At 38.3% G+C, this 18,952-nt stretch overlaps 1 protein-coding gene across 2 annotated transcripts in view; it reads right to left on the bottom strand.

Annotated features, from left to right (window-relative positions):
• The window catches only part of LOC136875365 (protein RCC2 homolog), a 321,715-nt gene that overhangs the window by 171,455 nt on the left and 131,308 nt on the right, over positions 1-18,952 (bottom strand). For both annotated transcript variants that reach the window (XR_010860420.2, XM_067148916.2), the window contains exons 6-7: positions 6,279-6,393; positions 2,358-2,524 (exon numbers count right to left, since the gene is read on the bottom strand). Coding sequence is in view for 1 of the 2 variants with exons in the window: in XM_067148916.2 (XP_067005017.2) it covers positions 2,358-2,524; positions 6,279-6,393 (282 nt within the window). In the remaining variant the exon portion in view is untranslated. The remainder of the gene's footprint in view (positions 1-2,357; positions 2,525-6,278; positions 6,394-18,952) is intronic.

Genomic DNA, 18,952 nt, shown 5'->3' with positions numbered 1-18,952 from the left:
GTTGCCAAGGAATTTAGTCACTACATCTTTGAATGCGTTCCATGCCTCTTTCTCAATTTTGGTCATCATAAATTTTTATCCTTCATCAGTTTACGAATCTGTGATCCATCAAATACGCCTTCTTTGACTTTTTCATCTGATAATGGGGGAAATTTAGTGGATAAATATTGGAAGCATAGGCTACTTTCATCTAATGCCTTGACATACAGTTTCGTCAATTCTAATTTGATGTGCAAGGGTTGAAGTAGAATTTTTTCACAGTCAATATGACTTACAAAAGAAATTTTTGGATCCTGGTTGTAGTTGTTTCCTTTCTGGCCAATTCACTGTATTCCAATGTTTATCCCGTACGCTGCTTTCCCATTCGCATAGGGAACAGGGAAATTTTGTATAGCCTTTTTGTTGTCCCAGCAACAATCCAATGATCTTCAAATCACCGCAAATTTGCCACCCATGCTCATGATATGTAAATTTTTCAAGCACCAACTTTAAGGTCTCGTATGTTTCAGACATTTTTGTGGAGTGTGCAAGTGGACGGATGCCAGAATATTTGTATTATGAAGCAAAACAGCCTCTAAACTTATTTTGGAAGAGTCAATAAAAACACGCCAGTTACTAGGATCATACTCTTTCTCTCCCAATTGACGTAGAAGATTTGAAACATCTGTAAAAAATACAAGTTCATCTTCTTGAGTATAATACTTTCGGGCTGTTATCTTCGAAAGGAAACTGCTTTATCAATCCATCATAAACACTGCATAAGGGCTGGGGCTTTTAACACGTCTGTTTATTCAAGTGGTCTAAGATGAAAGACAAACTCTCAACTGTCTTATTTTCAATCCTACATACCTCGCGGTCTATTGTATATCTGGGGGAGTTTGTTATGAATTTACCAGGAAACCCCCAACTACAAAATGAAAATTTATACAGCAATAAACCTATAATAAAATGCAAACAATAACAAATCAAATCACATAATTGCTTTCTAAAAATAGTTGCATGAGAACATCTCTCAACATTACATCTTACGATTCATGCAGATACTAAAAAACCGAATTGCATCAAAAATAGACGTGATAGGAAAAAAAAAGCATCATTTTCGGAATCAGGGCAGTGATTTCCATAAGAATTACATATTTTCTATTTTACCACAAATTCATGTTGGCTAGTGTAACCTTTCCGTAATTTAACTGACGCGAGAAAATATAAACTAACCTCGTAATCAATGACACACACTGCCACATCTTGAGGTGTAGGCCTATCTCATTCTTACTTAATTGAGGTATTTAGCATTAAAAGTAAGCGATTGTTTATTCAGCGTTTATCTTTAACGAGTTAACAACGGTTATCGGACATGTTATTTACGCATTTATTACGAAAACATGTTCTCCTCTTTCATTTTCCTCGAGGAAGAGCAGTCGACAGGTATTACTAATCGACTCCGACATTGCCTTCGAATGTCGACGAGAGAGCACGCACGCTGGTGGGCATAGCGAGAAAACGATATGGTACCAAAGATGATCAATCGCATGCAGTATAATGACTGGGTGCATAAATATCGGCAACGGAAAAATAGAGCTCGAATAATCGTTCGTAATAACAGATGCGTCAGTAATAGGGTTCTCGCTGTAGCCGAAGGATAATACAGAGTTTAATATAGGAACTTTGAAGGGACGGACAAAAGTTATCATTAAAACGGGGTTCTCATTATATGCCGTACTCGCTATAGCGGACTTCTACTGTATAAGGTACATCAAGAGGCTCTGTGGTGCAAGAAATCTTCTCCAAAAACTCTGTTAGTGAACTGCAAAGAATGAGATGGACAAAACAACCTATTGATTTTTCAAATGTAATACCTGTAGAAGGATAGGCTGCATTTACCAGGATTAGAAAACAGCCCTCCTGATCATGTGTGTGTTGCGATTTTGAATTCAGCACCATTCGGCATCTACGGTCCCATCAATGACGGGCAGGGCAGCTAACCAGACATACAAATTAGAGGAACAAGATATAGTATGACTGAAATAAAAATATTTAAACGAAAGGATTCTACTATACCCCGATATATATATATTAATGGTATATTACCGATATTCAGAAACAAATTTATTCATCTCGATAATCTCCGAGTATTCATGACAAAACTAAATGTAGAGCAACGATACACAGTAGTTTTGAGATTTGTATAGTACGGCAAGGCATCAAGTATTAAACGAAAATGGAACACGCCAGATTTCTGAGCCATGTTTAAGACTGACACTCATATAATAATGAACAGACTGACTACAAATAAAGAAGGAGCACAGTTACAACCTTTCTTCATGATAAAATAAGAAATAAAAAGAAGAAAAACTCACAGTATGATTGGATCCACAAGAGAAGTCTATAATCTCTACAACTTCCACTGGAATTACGTGACCATCTTTTGCCTTTTCTACATAGAATACTATCCGCTTTGGTGTGGTTTCACAATGGTAACCCAATTTGGTACTGGTCACAAAATATTTTCCATCAGTGTTATGGCCTAGAAAGAAGGGAAAAATATAACATTTTAATGATTTACAAAGAATGAGTATACAAGAAACGGAAATAATGAATGAATGAATGAAAATATAATTACATTGAGTAAAATTTATGGAAAGGAATTGCAGGAAACCTAAAATAAACCAACACATCAGAAACTACATCTACAATTGAACTTTGTTATAACGACATCGGTTTCAGTGACAACTCGTCTACAACGTCATGTTTTCTTTGGTGCAGACATATTCCTCATGAGAAATGTGTTTTTCAGCCTTGCTTAATATGACAAACGCAAATGTGTCTGTCTACCTCGCATATAACGTCATTTTCAACCTAAGTTTGGAATAAGATTTTCTAAGAAACAAAGTATTTTAGGAATGCAAGCAGATTCCCCACCCCACTGTAAAATGGTTGCTGCATTTGAACAGAAGGTTCGAAAATTAAGCGGCTACAAAAATCTGAACAGAGCGAGGTGGATGAAGTGCTGATTAAGTTGTTTAAGCAACAGAGAAGCTACAATGTACCCATCAGTAGACCTCTCCTTATGGTTAAGGTAAAAGGAATTGCGTGCAGCAGTGGCTGGATTGACAGATTCAAGCAGGGTCACAGCATTAGTTTTGGCAAAGCGTGTTGTGTGAATGCTGAAACAACGCAACAATGGCTTACTACCATGTGACCTAATGTGCGCGAAGGATATGCCGATTGTGACATCTATAATGCAGATGAGACTTGGCATTTTCTTTAGATTGACACCAGAAAAAACTCTGAAATTCAAAGGTGAAAAATGTGTTGGTAGCAAGTTATCTAAAGAGCGAATAACAATTGTGGTTTGTGCTAATGCAGATGGGACTGAGAAGAGAAAACTGTTCGTGATTGGCAAATAAAAAAGTCCTAGATGCATTAGGCATGTAAAAAAAAATCTGTTGTTACTCTACAGTGCTAATAAAAAATCCTGGATGACTTCCCAATTGTTTGAAGATGAAATGAGGCCTTGGAATCGAGAGCTTGGAATTCAGAAAAGAAAGATCCTGGTTCCTGTTGACAACTGTCCAGAGCACCCGTAATCTTAGATCTGGAGAATATTAAGCTTTCTTCCTGCAAATACGACAAGCATATTGCAACTCACTGATCAAGGGGTAATTAGGAGTCTGAAATGCTACTATCGTAAGCTGATATTGTTGAAAATGATAGGACAGATTGCGAAAAAGCATTTATAGATGCGATCAGATGCATTACAAAAGCATGGAAACGGGTCACAACCAAAATTATTAAGAACTGTTTCCACCATGCCGGAATATCATCAAACGAAGAAATAAATACCACTGAAACTGAAGATACGTTCAATGACAGTGCCGCATCTGCATTTCTGTGAGAAACCAACAGTCATATGCTAATGAAACTTACAACCCAAGTGCAAATTGAAGACGAAAGTGTAAGTGAAGTGAAGAATAACAGTCACAGTGCCCATGATGTGGAGGAAGGAGAGGAATAATAATAATAAGAAGAAGAGAAGAAGAAAATAATAAGAAATGACTAACGTGTCTTTCCCTACAGCAAGTAATGTTTTAGAAGCCACTGAAATTGTGAACATGTTCTAGGAAGCTAGGGAAGGGAGCAGTGAAATTACTACTGAAATAATGAACATAGGACATAATTTAGAATGTGTGTACTGGACAAACTGTTTTAATACAGAATACTGTATTTATAATTGTATGTGCATTATATTAAGTTTATGGTATGCTTAAAAGTGAATACATAAATCTAAAATAAGCCTAATTAAGTTTATCTTACTGTATTTTTCACATCTCACAACACAGACTATACGGATCTCGGTTACTACAACTCTCTTTTATAACGACAATTTTTCAGGTCCCTTGGATGTCGTTATAAAGAAGTTGTACTGTATTACTCAAATACTGAATATTTTTGCTAGCAGTTTCATATCTATCAACAAGGATGAGAAGGTCCACCTATTCAATACTGTACATAATATGTTAATATTATTTGTTACATCGGGGCTAGTTTTGAACCTTGTATTAGTTTTATATTGCAACAACTATGATAGGTTTTCAGTAAGAAGATGGGAAAGGCCAAGAACTGCAGAGAAAGTAGCCGTGGCCTTAAGGAATAAGAACACCACCAGCATTTACCTCATGTAAAAATGGGAAAACATGGAAAAACATCTTCACAGCTGCTGATGACGAGTTTGAATCCACCAGCTACTGAATGCAAGCATACAGCTACACGGCCCATGATATGCATCCAAACCGTTCAGTCAAAGTTTCCAAACATGTACAAAGTGATCCTCATAGCTGAGGAATCGTGATACTGTGACTTAATCACACCACCTCTCCGCTTTAGCCCATCTTCTGCTTCTCTGGTCGAGATTTGTAGAGGTATTCAAGTAAAGCATTTAATATGGTCAAATGATCTAATTGCTGCTCTATCTAAGGTCTGCTTTCCATCCACCTTTCCTTGGACAACTGGTTCTCAAGACTAGATCTATCACGGTGAATCACATCTGAAATATTGTAAAATGCAATGTTGGCAAACTGTATGGAGTTGGTAGTTCTTCCGGCTGTCCAAGGAATACGGAGCATTTACCACCAGCACCACATTTCAAAGCCATCTAACCAATCTATATCTGATCCTTCATTGCCCATGATTCAACACCATACAGAAAAATGCTGAACAATAATGTTTCCGTAAGTTGTTTCTTTGTGTGTTCGTGATATATAAATGAATGAATGAATAGAATACTCTTCTCTCCCAGACACTCTATACAGTATTAAACATAACCAAAATATTTTAAAAGTGGTATTTAAAGATACACTATTTCCCACAAATAGTACTTGGGTGTACCTTTAATCAATCATTATATAAACTTAGCATTAGAGGTACTTCCTATACTTTAACTACGTCATAGAGTATAGGATAACTAGATATACATATTCTTACTACCAGCTACATGAATCTTCTGTTTTCACTCTATTTCAATAGCCTTAATTAAGGTAAAGCCCCAGCATTTGCCTGGTGTTTTCATGGGAAACCACGGAAAACCATCTTCAGGGCTGCCAGCGGTGGGATTCAAACCCACTACCTCCCAAATGCAAGCTTACTGCTACGCGGCCCTAAGCGAACGGCCAACTCACTTCATAGTTGGGTTTTTCACTGAAGTGTAAGCAGTAAGAACGATAGAAGTAGACCAAGGTAAGAATATGACAAGCAGATTAGAGCAGATATAAGATGTAGTAGTTATGTAGAAATGAAAAGGATAGCACAGGATAGGGTGGCAAGGAGAACAGCATAAAAAAAGTCTATGGACTGATGACTCAAACAACAACACATCAAAATATTCGGTACCATAAATCCCTACTGGTCTACACCTGTCCTTAAAGGCTACTGGATTATCATGTGATTAGTAAGATCATTTCAATTAGTTAATGTCTTATTCTCCACTAGGATTGCTACATTTCTTTTATGTGTGCTGATTACTTTGTCATAAAAAGGTTTGCTAAATTGTGTTTTAAGTCTCTACACCAAGGAGAATTCCTTAGAGAGTACAGGGATTTAAACCTGGGACTACTTCAATAAAAGTAAATTAAGCTCAACACAAGACTATAATTATTGTCGGTTACAATTATTTGAATTAAGCTGTTACAAAATTCTATTCAACAAAAGTGAAGATATCATCAAATATTACTAATTACAAAAATTGTGATTAAAAAAAATATAAACAAAGTGTTGAAACTTACCAAGTTGGCCGTATTCTGGGCAACCAAACGAATGTAGAACTCCTTTACAATCCAAAATCACGCTGAATTCTGCACCACATCCAACTTTTACAATTGGAGGACCTTTGTAGTTGAGCTACAAAAATGAAATAGTATCAATAATCAAAATCGCAAAGAAAAGTGAATAAAGTTCAATAATAATTCAGAGAAATTATGGAGGAGAAAGAGCAATAACTGGATCAGTTATTACAAAGTTAAGCTAAATATTCAATCAAACTAAGAACTGAAATGAAAAATTCAACTTCTGATCTACGAAACAAAGCATAGCCACCTGCACATGTTTGGAGTACCTAAATGCAAAGAAAAGCCAGAAGTTACTATGTAAGAGTATTCCTTCTCTCCTCATCAATTATCAGTAACCTGCATTTAGGACTATTGCCTAGGTGGCTATTTCCCTATCAAATGTTTACCTAGCTTTTCCTTAAACATTTTCAAAGAACTTGGAAATTTACCAAATATTTCCCTTGATAACTTATTCCAATCCCCTCCTCCTCGTCCTATAAATTAATATTTGCCTGAATTTGATCTCCTGAATTCAAACATTATCTTCATATTATGATCTTTCCTACTTTTAAAAGCTCCGCTCAAACTTATGATCTACTATACTTTTTTTTTTTTTTTTTTTTACAAGTTGCTTTACATCCCACCGACACAAATAGGTCTTATGGTGATGATGGGACAGGAGTGGGAAAGAAGCGACCGTGGATTTAATTAAGGTATAGCCCCAGCATTTACCTGGTGTGAAAATGGGAAACCATGGAAAAACCATCTTCAGGGCTGCCGACAGTGGGGCTCGAATCCACTGTCTCCCGATTACTGGATACTGACCGCACTTAAGCGGCTGCAGCTATCAAGCTCAGTAATTTCCACGCCATTCTCCACTGACAGCACGAAACATACCACATACATTGAATCAATAACAGTAAATTTCCACCTGTTTGATACAGTACATGTTTTGTTCCATTTGGAAAACTTCAGCGAATTACCACACTTGGGTGAAATTACAATTAAAAACATCTTAATAACTACCATGTTATGCTTAAATCTATGTGAATTAATGAAGTTAAAATAATTAAAATCAATGTGGAAGCTTACGATTGCATCCATAAAGAATCTCTGTTTAAAATTTTAAGACACCTTGAACTGCACACCAAATTAATAAACATGATAAAATTGACTCTCACTAACACCAAATGAAAAGTGAAGTTTAGGGGTGAAATATCAGAGACATTTGAAATTAAAACTGGACTATGGCAGGGAGATGGGCTCTCATCACTAGAGATGAAATATAGGCACTAAAAACAGTTAAAATAGGCAGGCATAGGCTCTTAAATTAGCCAAAATAGGCATAAATATGCACTAATGAGTAAAACAGGCAACAAATTAGGCATGAAAAATACTTATAATTTAATAATACACTCAATTACTATAAAAGGAATTTACAACAGGCAACTTTTCAATCTTTTCCGGTAACAATCTTGTTCTCAACCTATAGAAAGATCTCTCAACATCACAGGAAGTGATTGGACAAAACTTCAATGAAGCCACTTCATCTGGTTTTAGTTCAACTGCTTCATCTACCTCACCTCGTAGCACCCTGGCTACTTTTACTGTCGCTTTCCATCCTGGATTCTGCTGCAGGACTCTTATGGAACTCTTTGCTGACAGCGGCTACCTTCCCAGAGGTTCGGTCAAAACTTCTGCTGACTTCTTCCAAAACCCTAAATACTCCACCAGGGAAAAGCCACTCTTCTCCAACTCTGTGATTGCTCCCAGTAGCTTGTTAAAGTTTGAAGATGCTCCAGTTTATTCGGGGGGATATTACCTTCCACCACTGCAGTGCACAGGTCTATAGAAAATTGTTGTTGGTCGCTGCTCGCAGTGGACTGGTAGAAAAACTGAGATGACAAGGCTTTCTGTACTCGTGTCAAATGCATCACAGTATTTCTATGTTGATCTATATGGTATCTTTTCACATTTGATCTGAAAAATAATAAAAGTGTCTTAAATTACAATGTTCTTATATCTTAAATTTCTACAGCTGGGCTAACTGGCAATAACGCATAGTATAAACATGCATTTGTTTCATTAAAACGGAGAAAAACTATTAGAGGTGATGTTCCTAGAAGTACAAAACTTTAAAGTAGGAACAAGAGAATTTGAAATTTACATGGAAATATGCCCTCAAAAATGTTCAGTTATAATCTGACAGTTTCCTGTCAAGTTCACCGGGTGAAAAAATAATAAAAGTAACATGAAACAATACCTCAATAGCTTGCCAGGGACTCACCAAGCTGCCCCTAACAGTATTCTTATTTATATAGAAGAATTAAAACCAAGGCACTATAAATCTCAGAGTTGTAAACATCTTATATGTTGGTATTTGCCGGCTTTGGTCTGCCACGTCAGCTGTCATAAAGACTATTTTCTGTTGCCTGCAATAGATCCTGCATCATGTCTGCCCACAAGGCTGTCACCCTCCTTGAAAATTAGAAAACCACCTGATTTGAAATTGCGTGGCATGCACCCATAACCTTACTTTTTGTCATAATTTAGCAAGACTCTAGATGGGATGCTAGAGCTTACGCACCCCAGTCTCTCTTTGTTTGCCCACCCCCAGCACAACAGTTACTAACCGGACCTCACCAATCCAGACCAACAGTCTCCTCACTGGCCTGGTCTTGTAAAGATAGTGTTTGCAGCCTTGTAAAACACGCTGTGACATCGTCCAACCCGTGTCGTTCTTGCATGTCTAGCCTCTGTGACATCGTCCTAGCTGCACCACATTCGATCTTTAACCTATGTTTCGCGAAGGCTTAACAGAAGCGTAATAAGAGTTCTCTAGAGTCTACACATGGTGCTGGTGAAAGTTACTCAGGATTTAAAAAAAAATTACATTTCAGTTGTAGTCCGCTTCTATGGTGTAGTAGTTAGCGTGATTAGCCACCACCCACAGAGGCCCAGGTTCGAATCCCAGCTCTACAATGAAATGTGAAAAGTGACACGAGGGCTGGAAGGAGGTCCACTCAGCCTTGGTAGGTCAACTGAGTAGAGGTGGGTTCGATTCCCACCTCAGCCATCCTCAAAGTGGTTTTCTGCGGTTTCCCACTTCTCCTCCAGCAAAATGCTGGGATGGTACCTAACTTAAGGACGCGGCCACTTCCTTCCCTCTTCTTTGATTGTCCCTTCCAATCTTCCCATGCCTTCACAAGGCCCCTGTTCAGCATAGAAGGTGAGACTGTCTGGGTGAGGTACTAGTCCTCCTCCCTAGCTGTATCACTCGACCCAAAGTCTCGTGCCCCGGGACACTCCCCTTGAGACGGTAGAGGTGGGATCCTTTGCTGAGTCCGAGGGAAAAACAGATTAAGGGGACACTATAGTGAAATTTCTAACTTCTATATTTTTCAATGAATTTTTTTCCATACTTTTTTCTGAGGTGTAATTCATCAGATATAGTAATGCAACCAATTTTCAATATTGTACATATACAACTTTTTGAGGAGGAATATTTTTACTTTCCTTTTACCAGCATCGTTAAAAAAAGTCCCTTGCATACAATATTTTTTCATTTGGCACCAAATGTTGCACAAATATGCTGTACAGTTATGCCAACAAACATCAGTATCACAGTTTGTAGGTTTTTATTTGTTTGTTTTTTTTTTTTTTTTTTTCCCCCTTTTTGCTAGTTGCTTTACGTCGCACCGACACAGATAGGTTTTATGGCGACGATGGGACAGGAAAGGGATAGGAGTGGGAAGGAAGCGGTCGTGGCCTTAATTAAGGTACAGCCCCAGCATTTGCTTGGTGTGAAAATGGGAAACCACGGAAAACCATTTCAGGGCTGCCGACAGTGAGGTTTGAACCTACTATCTCCCGAATACTGGATACAGGCCGCAATTAAGCGACTGCAGCTATTGAGCTCGGTAGTTTGTAGTTTGAGACATATATTGGCCTGTAGAATTTTTTAAACTGTAATGTTTAATTTTTCTAAAAAAATATGTGTGCACACAAAAAAAATGAATCACCTTAAACAGCAAAATGCACACTGACATTTATGCACCAACTATCTAGCTACTACTGTGTAAAATTTCATCTACATCAGACAAAAATTGCATGATAAGGGATTATTTTTGTGAAAGAAATCATGAAGATTTTGCTAAGCCATAAAATGCAAAATAAAAATATATGTAATTTCACTCACTTTAGAACTGTCCAGCACAATAAGTATGCCCTTCAGACTTCTTTCTTCTCTCCTCCAGTGATATTTTCATCACCTTATTCTTTTTCCTTAGCTCTTTGCTTTCACCTGAACTCCGTTTCCTGCTTTGCTGTAAGCATCTTTGGTCTCGCTGGTGACTGATGTCCACAGCAGAAGTTGTTATTGCTTTCCTCTGATGGACTGAAGGACTTCAAGTGTTCTAACACACCCCATATTGAACTCACTCACAGCACTCACAATGCCAAGCTGAAGTTTATTCCTAGTAACAAATACTTCTTTTGGACAGTTGGTCATTTATTCCAAAGAACACTAAAGGCTCTCATTTGGATTTTGTGTCTTCCCTTTTAAGAACCTTTGTAGCAGTGCATCTGATGCAAGTCTGATATGTCGGCATTATTTTTAAAACTACATCATACAGAATACCACATCTGCTACTCAATGCTTAGATTACATTTGAAATACAAATGAGAGAGATGTAAGAAAGGGAAAGCTAGTTGTTTTACGTCGCACCGACACAGATAGGTCTTACGGCAACGAAGGGACAGGAAAGGGCTAGGAGTGGGAAGGAAGCGGCCGTGGCCTTAATTAAGGTACAGCCCCAGCATTTGCCTGGTGTGAAAATGGGAAACCACGGAAAACCATTTTCAGGGCTGCCGACAGTGGGGTTCGAACCTCCTATCTCCCGAATACTGGATACTGGCCGCATTTAAGCGACTGCAGCTATCGAGCCCGGTAAAGGGAAAGCAGCAACTGGAGGGGCGTGTCCAGTAGAGCATGGGACAGTTAAATGCTAGCGCAGCGCCATTCAAATGAGGCGCTGTGGGTTTTAAAATGGTGGCATTTAAAAAATAAAAGCATTTTTCAAAAGAAAACGCACCAGAGTATTTTTTTAGAGTTCTAAACCAATTTTGATATTTTTCTCGAAATTCATTAAATTGCACTATAGAGTCCCCTTAAGAAAGAAAGAAAGAAAGTAAATATTTCGCTTGTGAATCTCTATTTTCACAGGAAGTGAATCAGAGTTCAAAATACCGATTTTTAATTTTCACCCACTCTGTGACAAGAGACCACCAGCGTTCTAACTCCTCGTTCAGTAATTAAATGATTATTTACATCTTAGCAATATGAATTATTGAAAGTTCACGACTAATACAGCATTGGAACAAACCAACTTTCCAAAGTACATAAAATAATAGGCCTATAAATGCTATAATAAAATGCGATCATAGTTCAGTCACAAAAAAAAAAAAAAAAAAAGATAAAAGGAACGAACGAATGAACTTACCTCCTGACAGCAAGCTTGGCAGAAGACTACCCTTCCATTTGTAGTGAAATTGGGATCCCCAGTGATCCTCCACTTCAGTCAGTACGACGATGATTTTTCTTTGCAATTACAATTTTTTTTTAATGTCACACCGACACAGAGAGGTCTTACGGTGACGATGGAATGGGAAAAGCCTAGGAGTTGGAAGGAAGTGATCGTGGCCTTAATTAAGGTACAACTCCATCCGGCCCCACGTACTAGGTCCTTAATGTTCCTTTCCTCACACACAACATTCCACACTACCGCCATTCCAGTAACACGCAGATTCATACAATATGCTACCAGGAGGGGCAAAAGATCCACATCGGTCGACGCCCTGAACAAGTAACATTTAAAAAAAGGCACAGTGCAAGCATTTGCCTGGTGTTAAAATGGGAAATCACGGAAAAGCATCTTCAGGGCTGCCGAGAGTGGGGCTCGAACCCCTGCACAGCCCTAAGCGCACAACCAACTCGCCTGGCGATTTTTCTTTGGGCATTGCCACAGGCACACTTCTTCACAATAAATAACAACACATTCTGAAGCTAAAGCGTACATGTACAACAGTTCACATCGAGAAGGAAGTATAAGTGATATGGGTTGTGCAACGTAGTTCGACACTGATTAGTTCTCGTTTATGCCTTAGAAGATTGGAGGGTTTGAAGGCTTCGAGGTCAAATTGTTCTTTGTTTCTCCTGATGGAAATTTCCCAAGAACTATTTCCGGTGACTTCCGAGAATTCCCATTTTTGTTCCTGGGGTAAACAGAAGTTGACAAATGAGAAAATAATATACTGTCGAGCACATCAGTTACAATATAATGCACTGGAAGAAAATTGGCTTCTTCAAAATAGATGCAAAAGGCACCAAATAGGCAATTATACTCCAAATGAGCACAAACCCCGGAAATAGGCATTTATAGGCACAACAAAACCAACCTAGCTTAAAGGACCCTAAAACGGATTTATATCTCAAAAGCCTACATTTCTGAACACAGGAATAAAATAAGCAAATAGGCAAATTCCCATCACTACTCACCACTATTATTTAATTGTGCTCTACAAATGGTAATGAGGGAATGGTTTAGGAAATATCCCTCAAAAATATTGGCCGAAAAATCAAAACAAATTGCCTGGGTTTCGCCAACGATTTAGCATTACTAGCAGTGGACATAAAAGAAGCAAAAACCCAGATATCAGAACTTCATTGCAAATAAAATTAGCCTCAAAATATCATTCGAAAAAACAGAAATTATGCCCCGAAAACCAAGACAACTAAAAGAAGTTACTATTTTGATTTTATTAAAATTTATGGTAACTCAATTTAAATATCTAAGAGAAGTAATAACACATAACCTAAATGAAAAGATCTCAATCCAAAAGAGAACAAATAGATTAGCTAAAGCACAAAAGTTAACATGGGATATCTGCAAAAAGAAATGTCTATCAATAAATGCAAAAATAAAACACTACAACACAGTCATAAAACTGGAAGCTACATATGCAGCAGAAACACTTTTTCACCTGAATAAACAAAGACTGACAGACTTCAGAAAATTGAAATGAGGATTGGAAGAACCTGCATCAATAAAAAATACCAGAAAGATGGACAGTGGCGGATAATACCTAACAAAGTTGTGTACACAGAGCTGGAACTCTTTACAGATACTATGCGTAAGCGGAGAATGGGATTCTTTGGACACAATCTCGTCTCAAAAAATACCACAACAGAATGTAAATGGATCAGAGAAGTAAGAGAGGATCTGAAGGAAAGAGGCCTTACGACAGAAGACACCACAAATAAGATAAAATTGAATACAAAACTCAAGAATACAAACCTCTGCTTTATCCATACATGAAACAAACCAACAACACGCATATTTTCAACTAAGGACAGGGCATGAAGATCGGCGCGCCTGAAGAAGTACTGGGAGGACCACAAAGCCCGAATAATCCCTTCAAAGAGATCTGAACAATGGACTGATTCCATGCGGTAATAAAAGCAGAAGAAAAATCAATGTGGATGGTTGAATGAGGTGGTGGACTGGGAGGAAAATGGATTTATTTATTTTAACCTATTTTAAAACCATATCTATTCATTTGAACAGAACTGTTATTTATTCAAAGTAAATATTATTTGATATAGGAAATGAAGCTGATGTCTTGCAACATACCACATATAAATTTAAGAATTTCATTTTAAGTCTGTATTGAACAGAGAATAATAGATAAGTAAAATTAAAAATCCACCTTTTCAGTACTAATATTGAACTAAATAAGTTATAACATTTACTTCGAACTAGTTTTGACGCTGGTTAGCATCATCTTCAGCCAAATATGAGAACAGGCAATCGTAAATAAACATATCATTATATCAATGCACACCTCTCCTGCGAACCATGTGACCTTGCTGTGGTGGGGAGGCTTGCGTGTCCCAATGAAGCAGATAGCCGAGCCGCAGGTGCAACCATATCGGATGGGTATTTTTGAGAGACCAGGCTAAGGAATGGTTCATCGAAAGGGGGGTAGCAACCTTTTGGAAGTTGCAAGAGCGGCGGTCAAGATCATTAACTGACATGACCTTGTAATAATAATACTCAACATGGTTTAGCTGTGGTGATACTGCTACACGGCTGAAAGCAACGGGAAACTACAGCCGTAACTAAATCCCGAGAACATGCAGCTCTCTCTGTATGAATGATGTACTGATGATGGCTTTCTCCCGGATAAAATATTCCGGAGGTAAACTAGTCCCCCATTCGGATCTCCGCGTTGGGACTACACAAGAGCGGGCGATCATCAGGAAGATGATACTGACATTCTGCGAGTCGGAGCGTGAAATGTTAGAAATTTGAGTCGTCGTGGTAGATTAGAGAATCTGAAAAGGGAGATGGATAGACTAAAGTTAGATGTAGTTGGTATAAGTGAAGTACGTTGGCAGGAAGAACAGGATTTCTGGTCAGGCGACTACCGAATTATCAACACAAAATCAAACAGAGGAAATGCAGGAGTTGGTTTAATAATGAATAAGAAAATAGGGCAGTGGGTAAGCTACTACGACCAGCATAGTGAAAGAATTATTGTCGTCAAGATAGACACCAAACCAATGCCCACCACAATAGTGCAGGTCTATATGCCTACTAGTTCAGCGGATGATGAAGAAATCGAAAGAATATATGTGGAGATAGAAGATTTAATACAATATGTAAAAGGTGACGAGATTCTAATTGTGATAGGAGACTGGAATGCAGTGGTAGGCCAAGGAAAAGAAGGTAGTACAGTAGGAGAATTTGGATTGGGACAAAGGAACGAAAGAGGAAGTCGGCTGGTTGAATTCTGCACTGATCATAATTTAGTCCTTGCCAATACTTGGTTCAAACACCACAAACGACGGCTTTATACGTGGGCGAGACCTGGAGACACTGGAAGGTATCAAATAGACTTCATTATGATTAGGCAGAGATTCAGAAACCAGGTGTCGGATTGCAAAACTTTCCCAGGAGCAGACGTGGACTCTGACCACAACTTGGTCATGAAATGCCATCTGAAGCTGAAGAAATTGAAGAAAGGAAAGAAAGCAAAAAGATGGGATCTAGACAAGTTGAAAGAAAAGAGTGTGAGGGATTGTTTCAAGGAACATGTTGCAAAAGGACTAAATGAAAAGCCTGAAGGAAACACAATAGAGGAAGAGTGGATAGACATGAAAAATGAAGCCAGCAGTGCTGTTGAAGAAATGTTAGGAAGGAAGAAAAGATCAACTAAAAATCAGTGGACAACTCAGGAGATACTAGACCTGATTGATGAACGACAAAAATACAAGAATGCTAGAAATGAAGAGGGCAGAAAAGAAAACAAGTGATTAAAGAATGAAGTGGATAGAAAGTGCAAGGTAGCTAAGGAAGACTGGCTGAAGGAGAAGTGCAAGGATGTCAAAGGTTGTATGGTCCTAGGAAAGGTAGATGCTGCATACAAGAAAATCAAAGAATCCTTTGGAGAAAGGAAATCTAGGTGTATGAATATTAAGAGCTCAGATGGAAAGCCACTTCTAGGGAAAGAAGACAAAGCAGACAGATGGCAAGAACATATCCAACAGTTGTATCAAGGTGAAGATGTAGATAATTTGGCTCTGGAACAAGAAGAGGCTGTTGATGCTGATGAAATGGGAGACCCAATTTTGAGACCAGAGTTTGACAGAGCTGTGAGCGACCTAAAGAGGAACAAGGCACCTGGAATTGATGACATTCCCTCTGAATTACTGACTGTCTTAGGAGAAACCAGCATGGCAAGGTTATTCCATTTAGTGTGTAAGATTTATAAGACAGGAGAAGTCCCATCCGATTTTCTACAGAACGTTGTTATACCTATTCCCAAGAAAGCCTGTGCTGACAGGTGTGAAAACTATCGCACCATTAGTTTAGTATCTCATGCCTGCAAAATTTTAACAAGTATTGTTTACAGAAGAATGGAAAAATAAGTTGAAGCTGAGATGGGAGAAGATCAATTTGACTTCATATTTTTCGTGTGGAGCGTGGCATTGTATGGAAGTGAAACATGGACGATAACTAGCTCAGAAAAAAAGAGAATAGAAGCTTTTGAAATGTGGTGTTACAGAAGAATGCTGAAGGTGAGATGGATAGATCGAATCACAAATGAAGAGATACTGAATCGAATTGGCGAGAGGAGATCGATTTGACTAAATTTGACGAGAAGAAGAGATAGAATGATAGGAAACATCTTAAGACCCAGGACTTGTTCAGTTGGTTTTTGAAGGAAGTGTAGGTGGTAAGAACAGTAGGTGTAGACCAAGGTATGAATATGACAAGCAGATTAGAACAGATGTAGGATGCAGTAGTTACGAAGAAATGAAAAGGTTAGCACAGGATAGGGTGGCATGGAGCGCTGCATCAAACCAGTCTGTGGACTGATGATCGAACACACGTAATGCACATATAAACACTATTAATATGGGACTTAAAATGCTCCTAAAAATATCTGGAGAAAACTTCAAATAATCACAATTTCAAAATCTTGAAGTCACGATTAGAACGACACTTAACCCAACATAATTCTTTTCACTCAAGTTAGAACTTTGAAAGTACTGAGTATGACTTAAAACTGTAAGATTCTCAAATAAATAAAAAGTTTTATCATAACTTATAAATGAAATGTTATACAAAGGTCGAACCACAAATAGAGTTTATCTGTAAATATGACAGTCTCAATTAGAACGACACCTTAACATAACATGTTAATTGGGACTGTCATATTTACAGAGAAACTCTATTTGTGGTTCAACCTTTGTATAACATTTCATTTGATTTGAGACTTGTTGGACTTGTCAAGAAAACTTTCTTGTTTTATGTTTCTCAAGCCAACAATCCACTGTCTACAAGGTGACCATTCCTTTTCAATCCACTGTTGCGACGTTGCTCGACTGTTCCACTCACATAGAAAATGGGGATGTTGTGGGGAACCTGCTTGTGGACCTGTCAGAGTACTTATCACTTTAAAGTCACCACACACTTGCCATTTGTGTTCCAGATACTTTAGTTTACATAACAGCATCTCAAGATTTTTGTATGTTTCTCGCATAATAACTGAATGAACAACGGGAACTGTTGCAACTGTTGCACACTTCAAACTACGCTTGGAGGCATCGATAAAAAGTCTCCAGTGAGTGGTGTCATAATGCGGTAATCCTAGTTTCAGCACAACCTCTGGAACGTTACAATAAACCAAAGTTCCCCTGTCAGAAAAGGTAGAAATTTTTCTTCATGTTGTCTGTACCAACATTACGTTATCCTTGGTTCCAAAATGTTCCTTTCATGGAGTTTATACCCAAGTAGCTTGGCAGATTCCTTCATAAGACCAAGATCTCAAACAAAGTGATTTAATGCACTTTGCTCTAAAAGTTTGGGTTCTTTCCCAGCAACTTCTGGTGAGAAATAACAGTCAAAGTTAGCACTTGCCACTTCTACCTCATCTTCAGAACAGGGTCATTGTTTAATTGTTCCAGACGCTGCAATACATCAGGGCCATGAGGAACGGGTAGAATTGCGGATGAAATATTGCTTGAATGCACAATCTTACTTTTGTGCCTGCTGTTAAAAACCTTCACATTCACTGAACAGAAGTAGCAGCAAGAATGGTCTGTAGGTTGTCACCCCACCATTGATATTCCAAATGGCAACGCTGTTTGTGCACCGTTCACCCACTGTCACTTTATGAGGTACCCACAGCTTGTCTTGGTCTCCCAGTTTGATGCCAAAGTACGCAAAGTAGGCCTTTCTGACAAACTCTGTTACACTGTGCTGCTGTTCTGCATGAAACTTCTACACACATAACAGAATATATCTCGACTGTTCATGCAACCACGCTTGACATGTTAATATAAGATTAACATAGTATGTCACTCAAGCACAGGACACTACCTATTCTCATTAGGAAGTGAAGTACGATCCCGAATGAAGCGCAGAAAGCACTGCAACAGAATGGTGCTGATCAGCAAAACCTGCTATGCTGTACAGTGTTGTCAATTCTAAGCTGTGAATGTGATTTTGCAGGGTTGCCACATGGCTGCAGGAATTTGCATTAATAAATAAAATCAGAAAACTTATTACAAGGCAAAACTTCTCCTAACAAAGTATTGTATGCATTGGTCTATGTGCATAAAAGAAGAAATATTGAAATTTTAAAGATGTCAGACTTTTTAAGAAACTGAATGTGATGCGGGAAAGATAATGCCGGATCCTGTTCCAGAACGCAAAATCCATCCTAGAAAACTATACAGGATGGTGGCAATAAAACCATCACAGGGCAGTGTAAGTGAACCTCCTGACATCATAATGTTAAATACTAGACTCTAAGGTGACAGATACTGTGCAAAAGGTGAAAGTCTAACATTAGTAAATGATTGTTGAATTAACAGTGCAATAAACATGAAAAGTTAGTCAACCAATTATACGCTCTTTTTATTAAAGAGTAAATAATGAGCACAATGTAAAAGAGTTCTATAGGTAAGGGTTATTCTGCCCGAAGGCAGGTCCGAACCTCTGCAGAGGTGTTCCTGAGCCGGAGTTTACGTGCGGTAGGGTGGCCAGTTCCTTTCCGCTCCT

This window comes from Anabrus simplex, chromosome 6 (genome assembly GCF_040414725.1).
Source record: "Anabrus simplex isolate iqAnaSimp1 chromosome 6, ASM4041472v1, whole genome shotgun sequence".
In the NCBI taxonomy this organism is placed as follows: domain Eukaryota; kingdom Metazoa; phylum Arthropoda; class Insecta; order Orthoptera; family Tettigoniidae; genus Anabrus; species Anabrus simplex.
The sequence above is the reverse complement of the archived record's forward strand: the minus strand, read 5'-3'. Positions and strand labels throughout refer to the sequence as shown.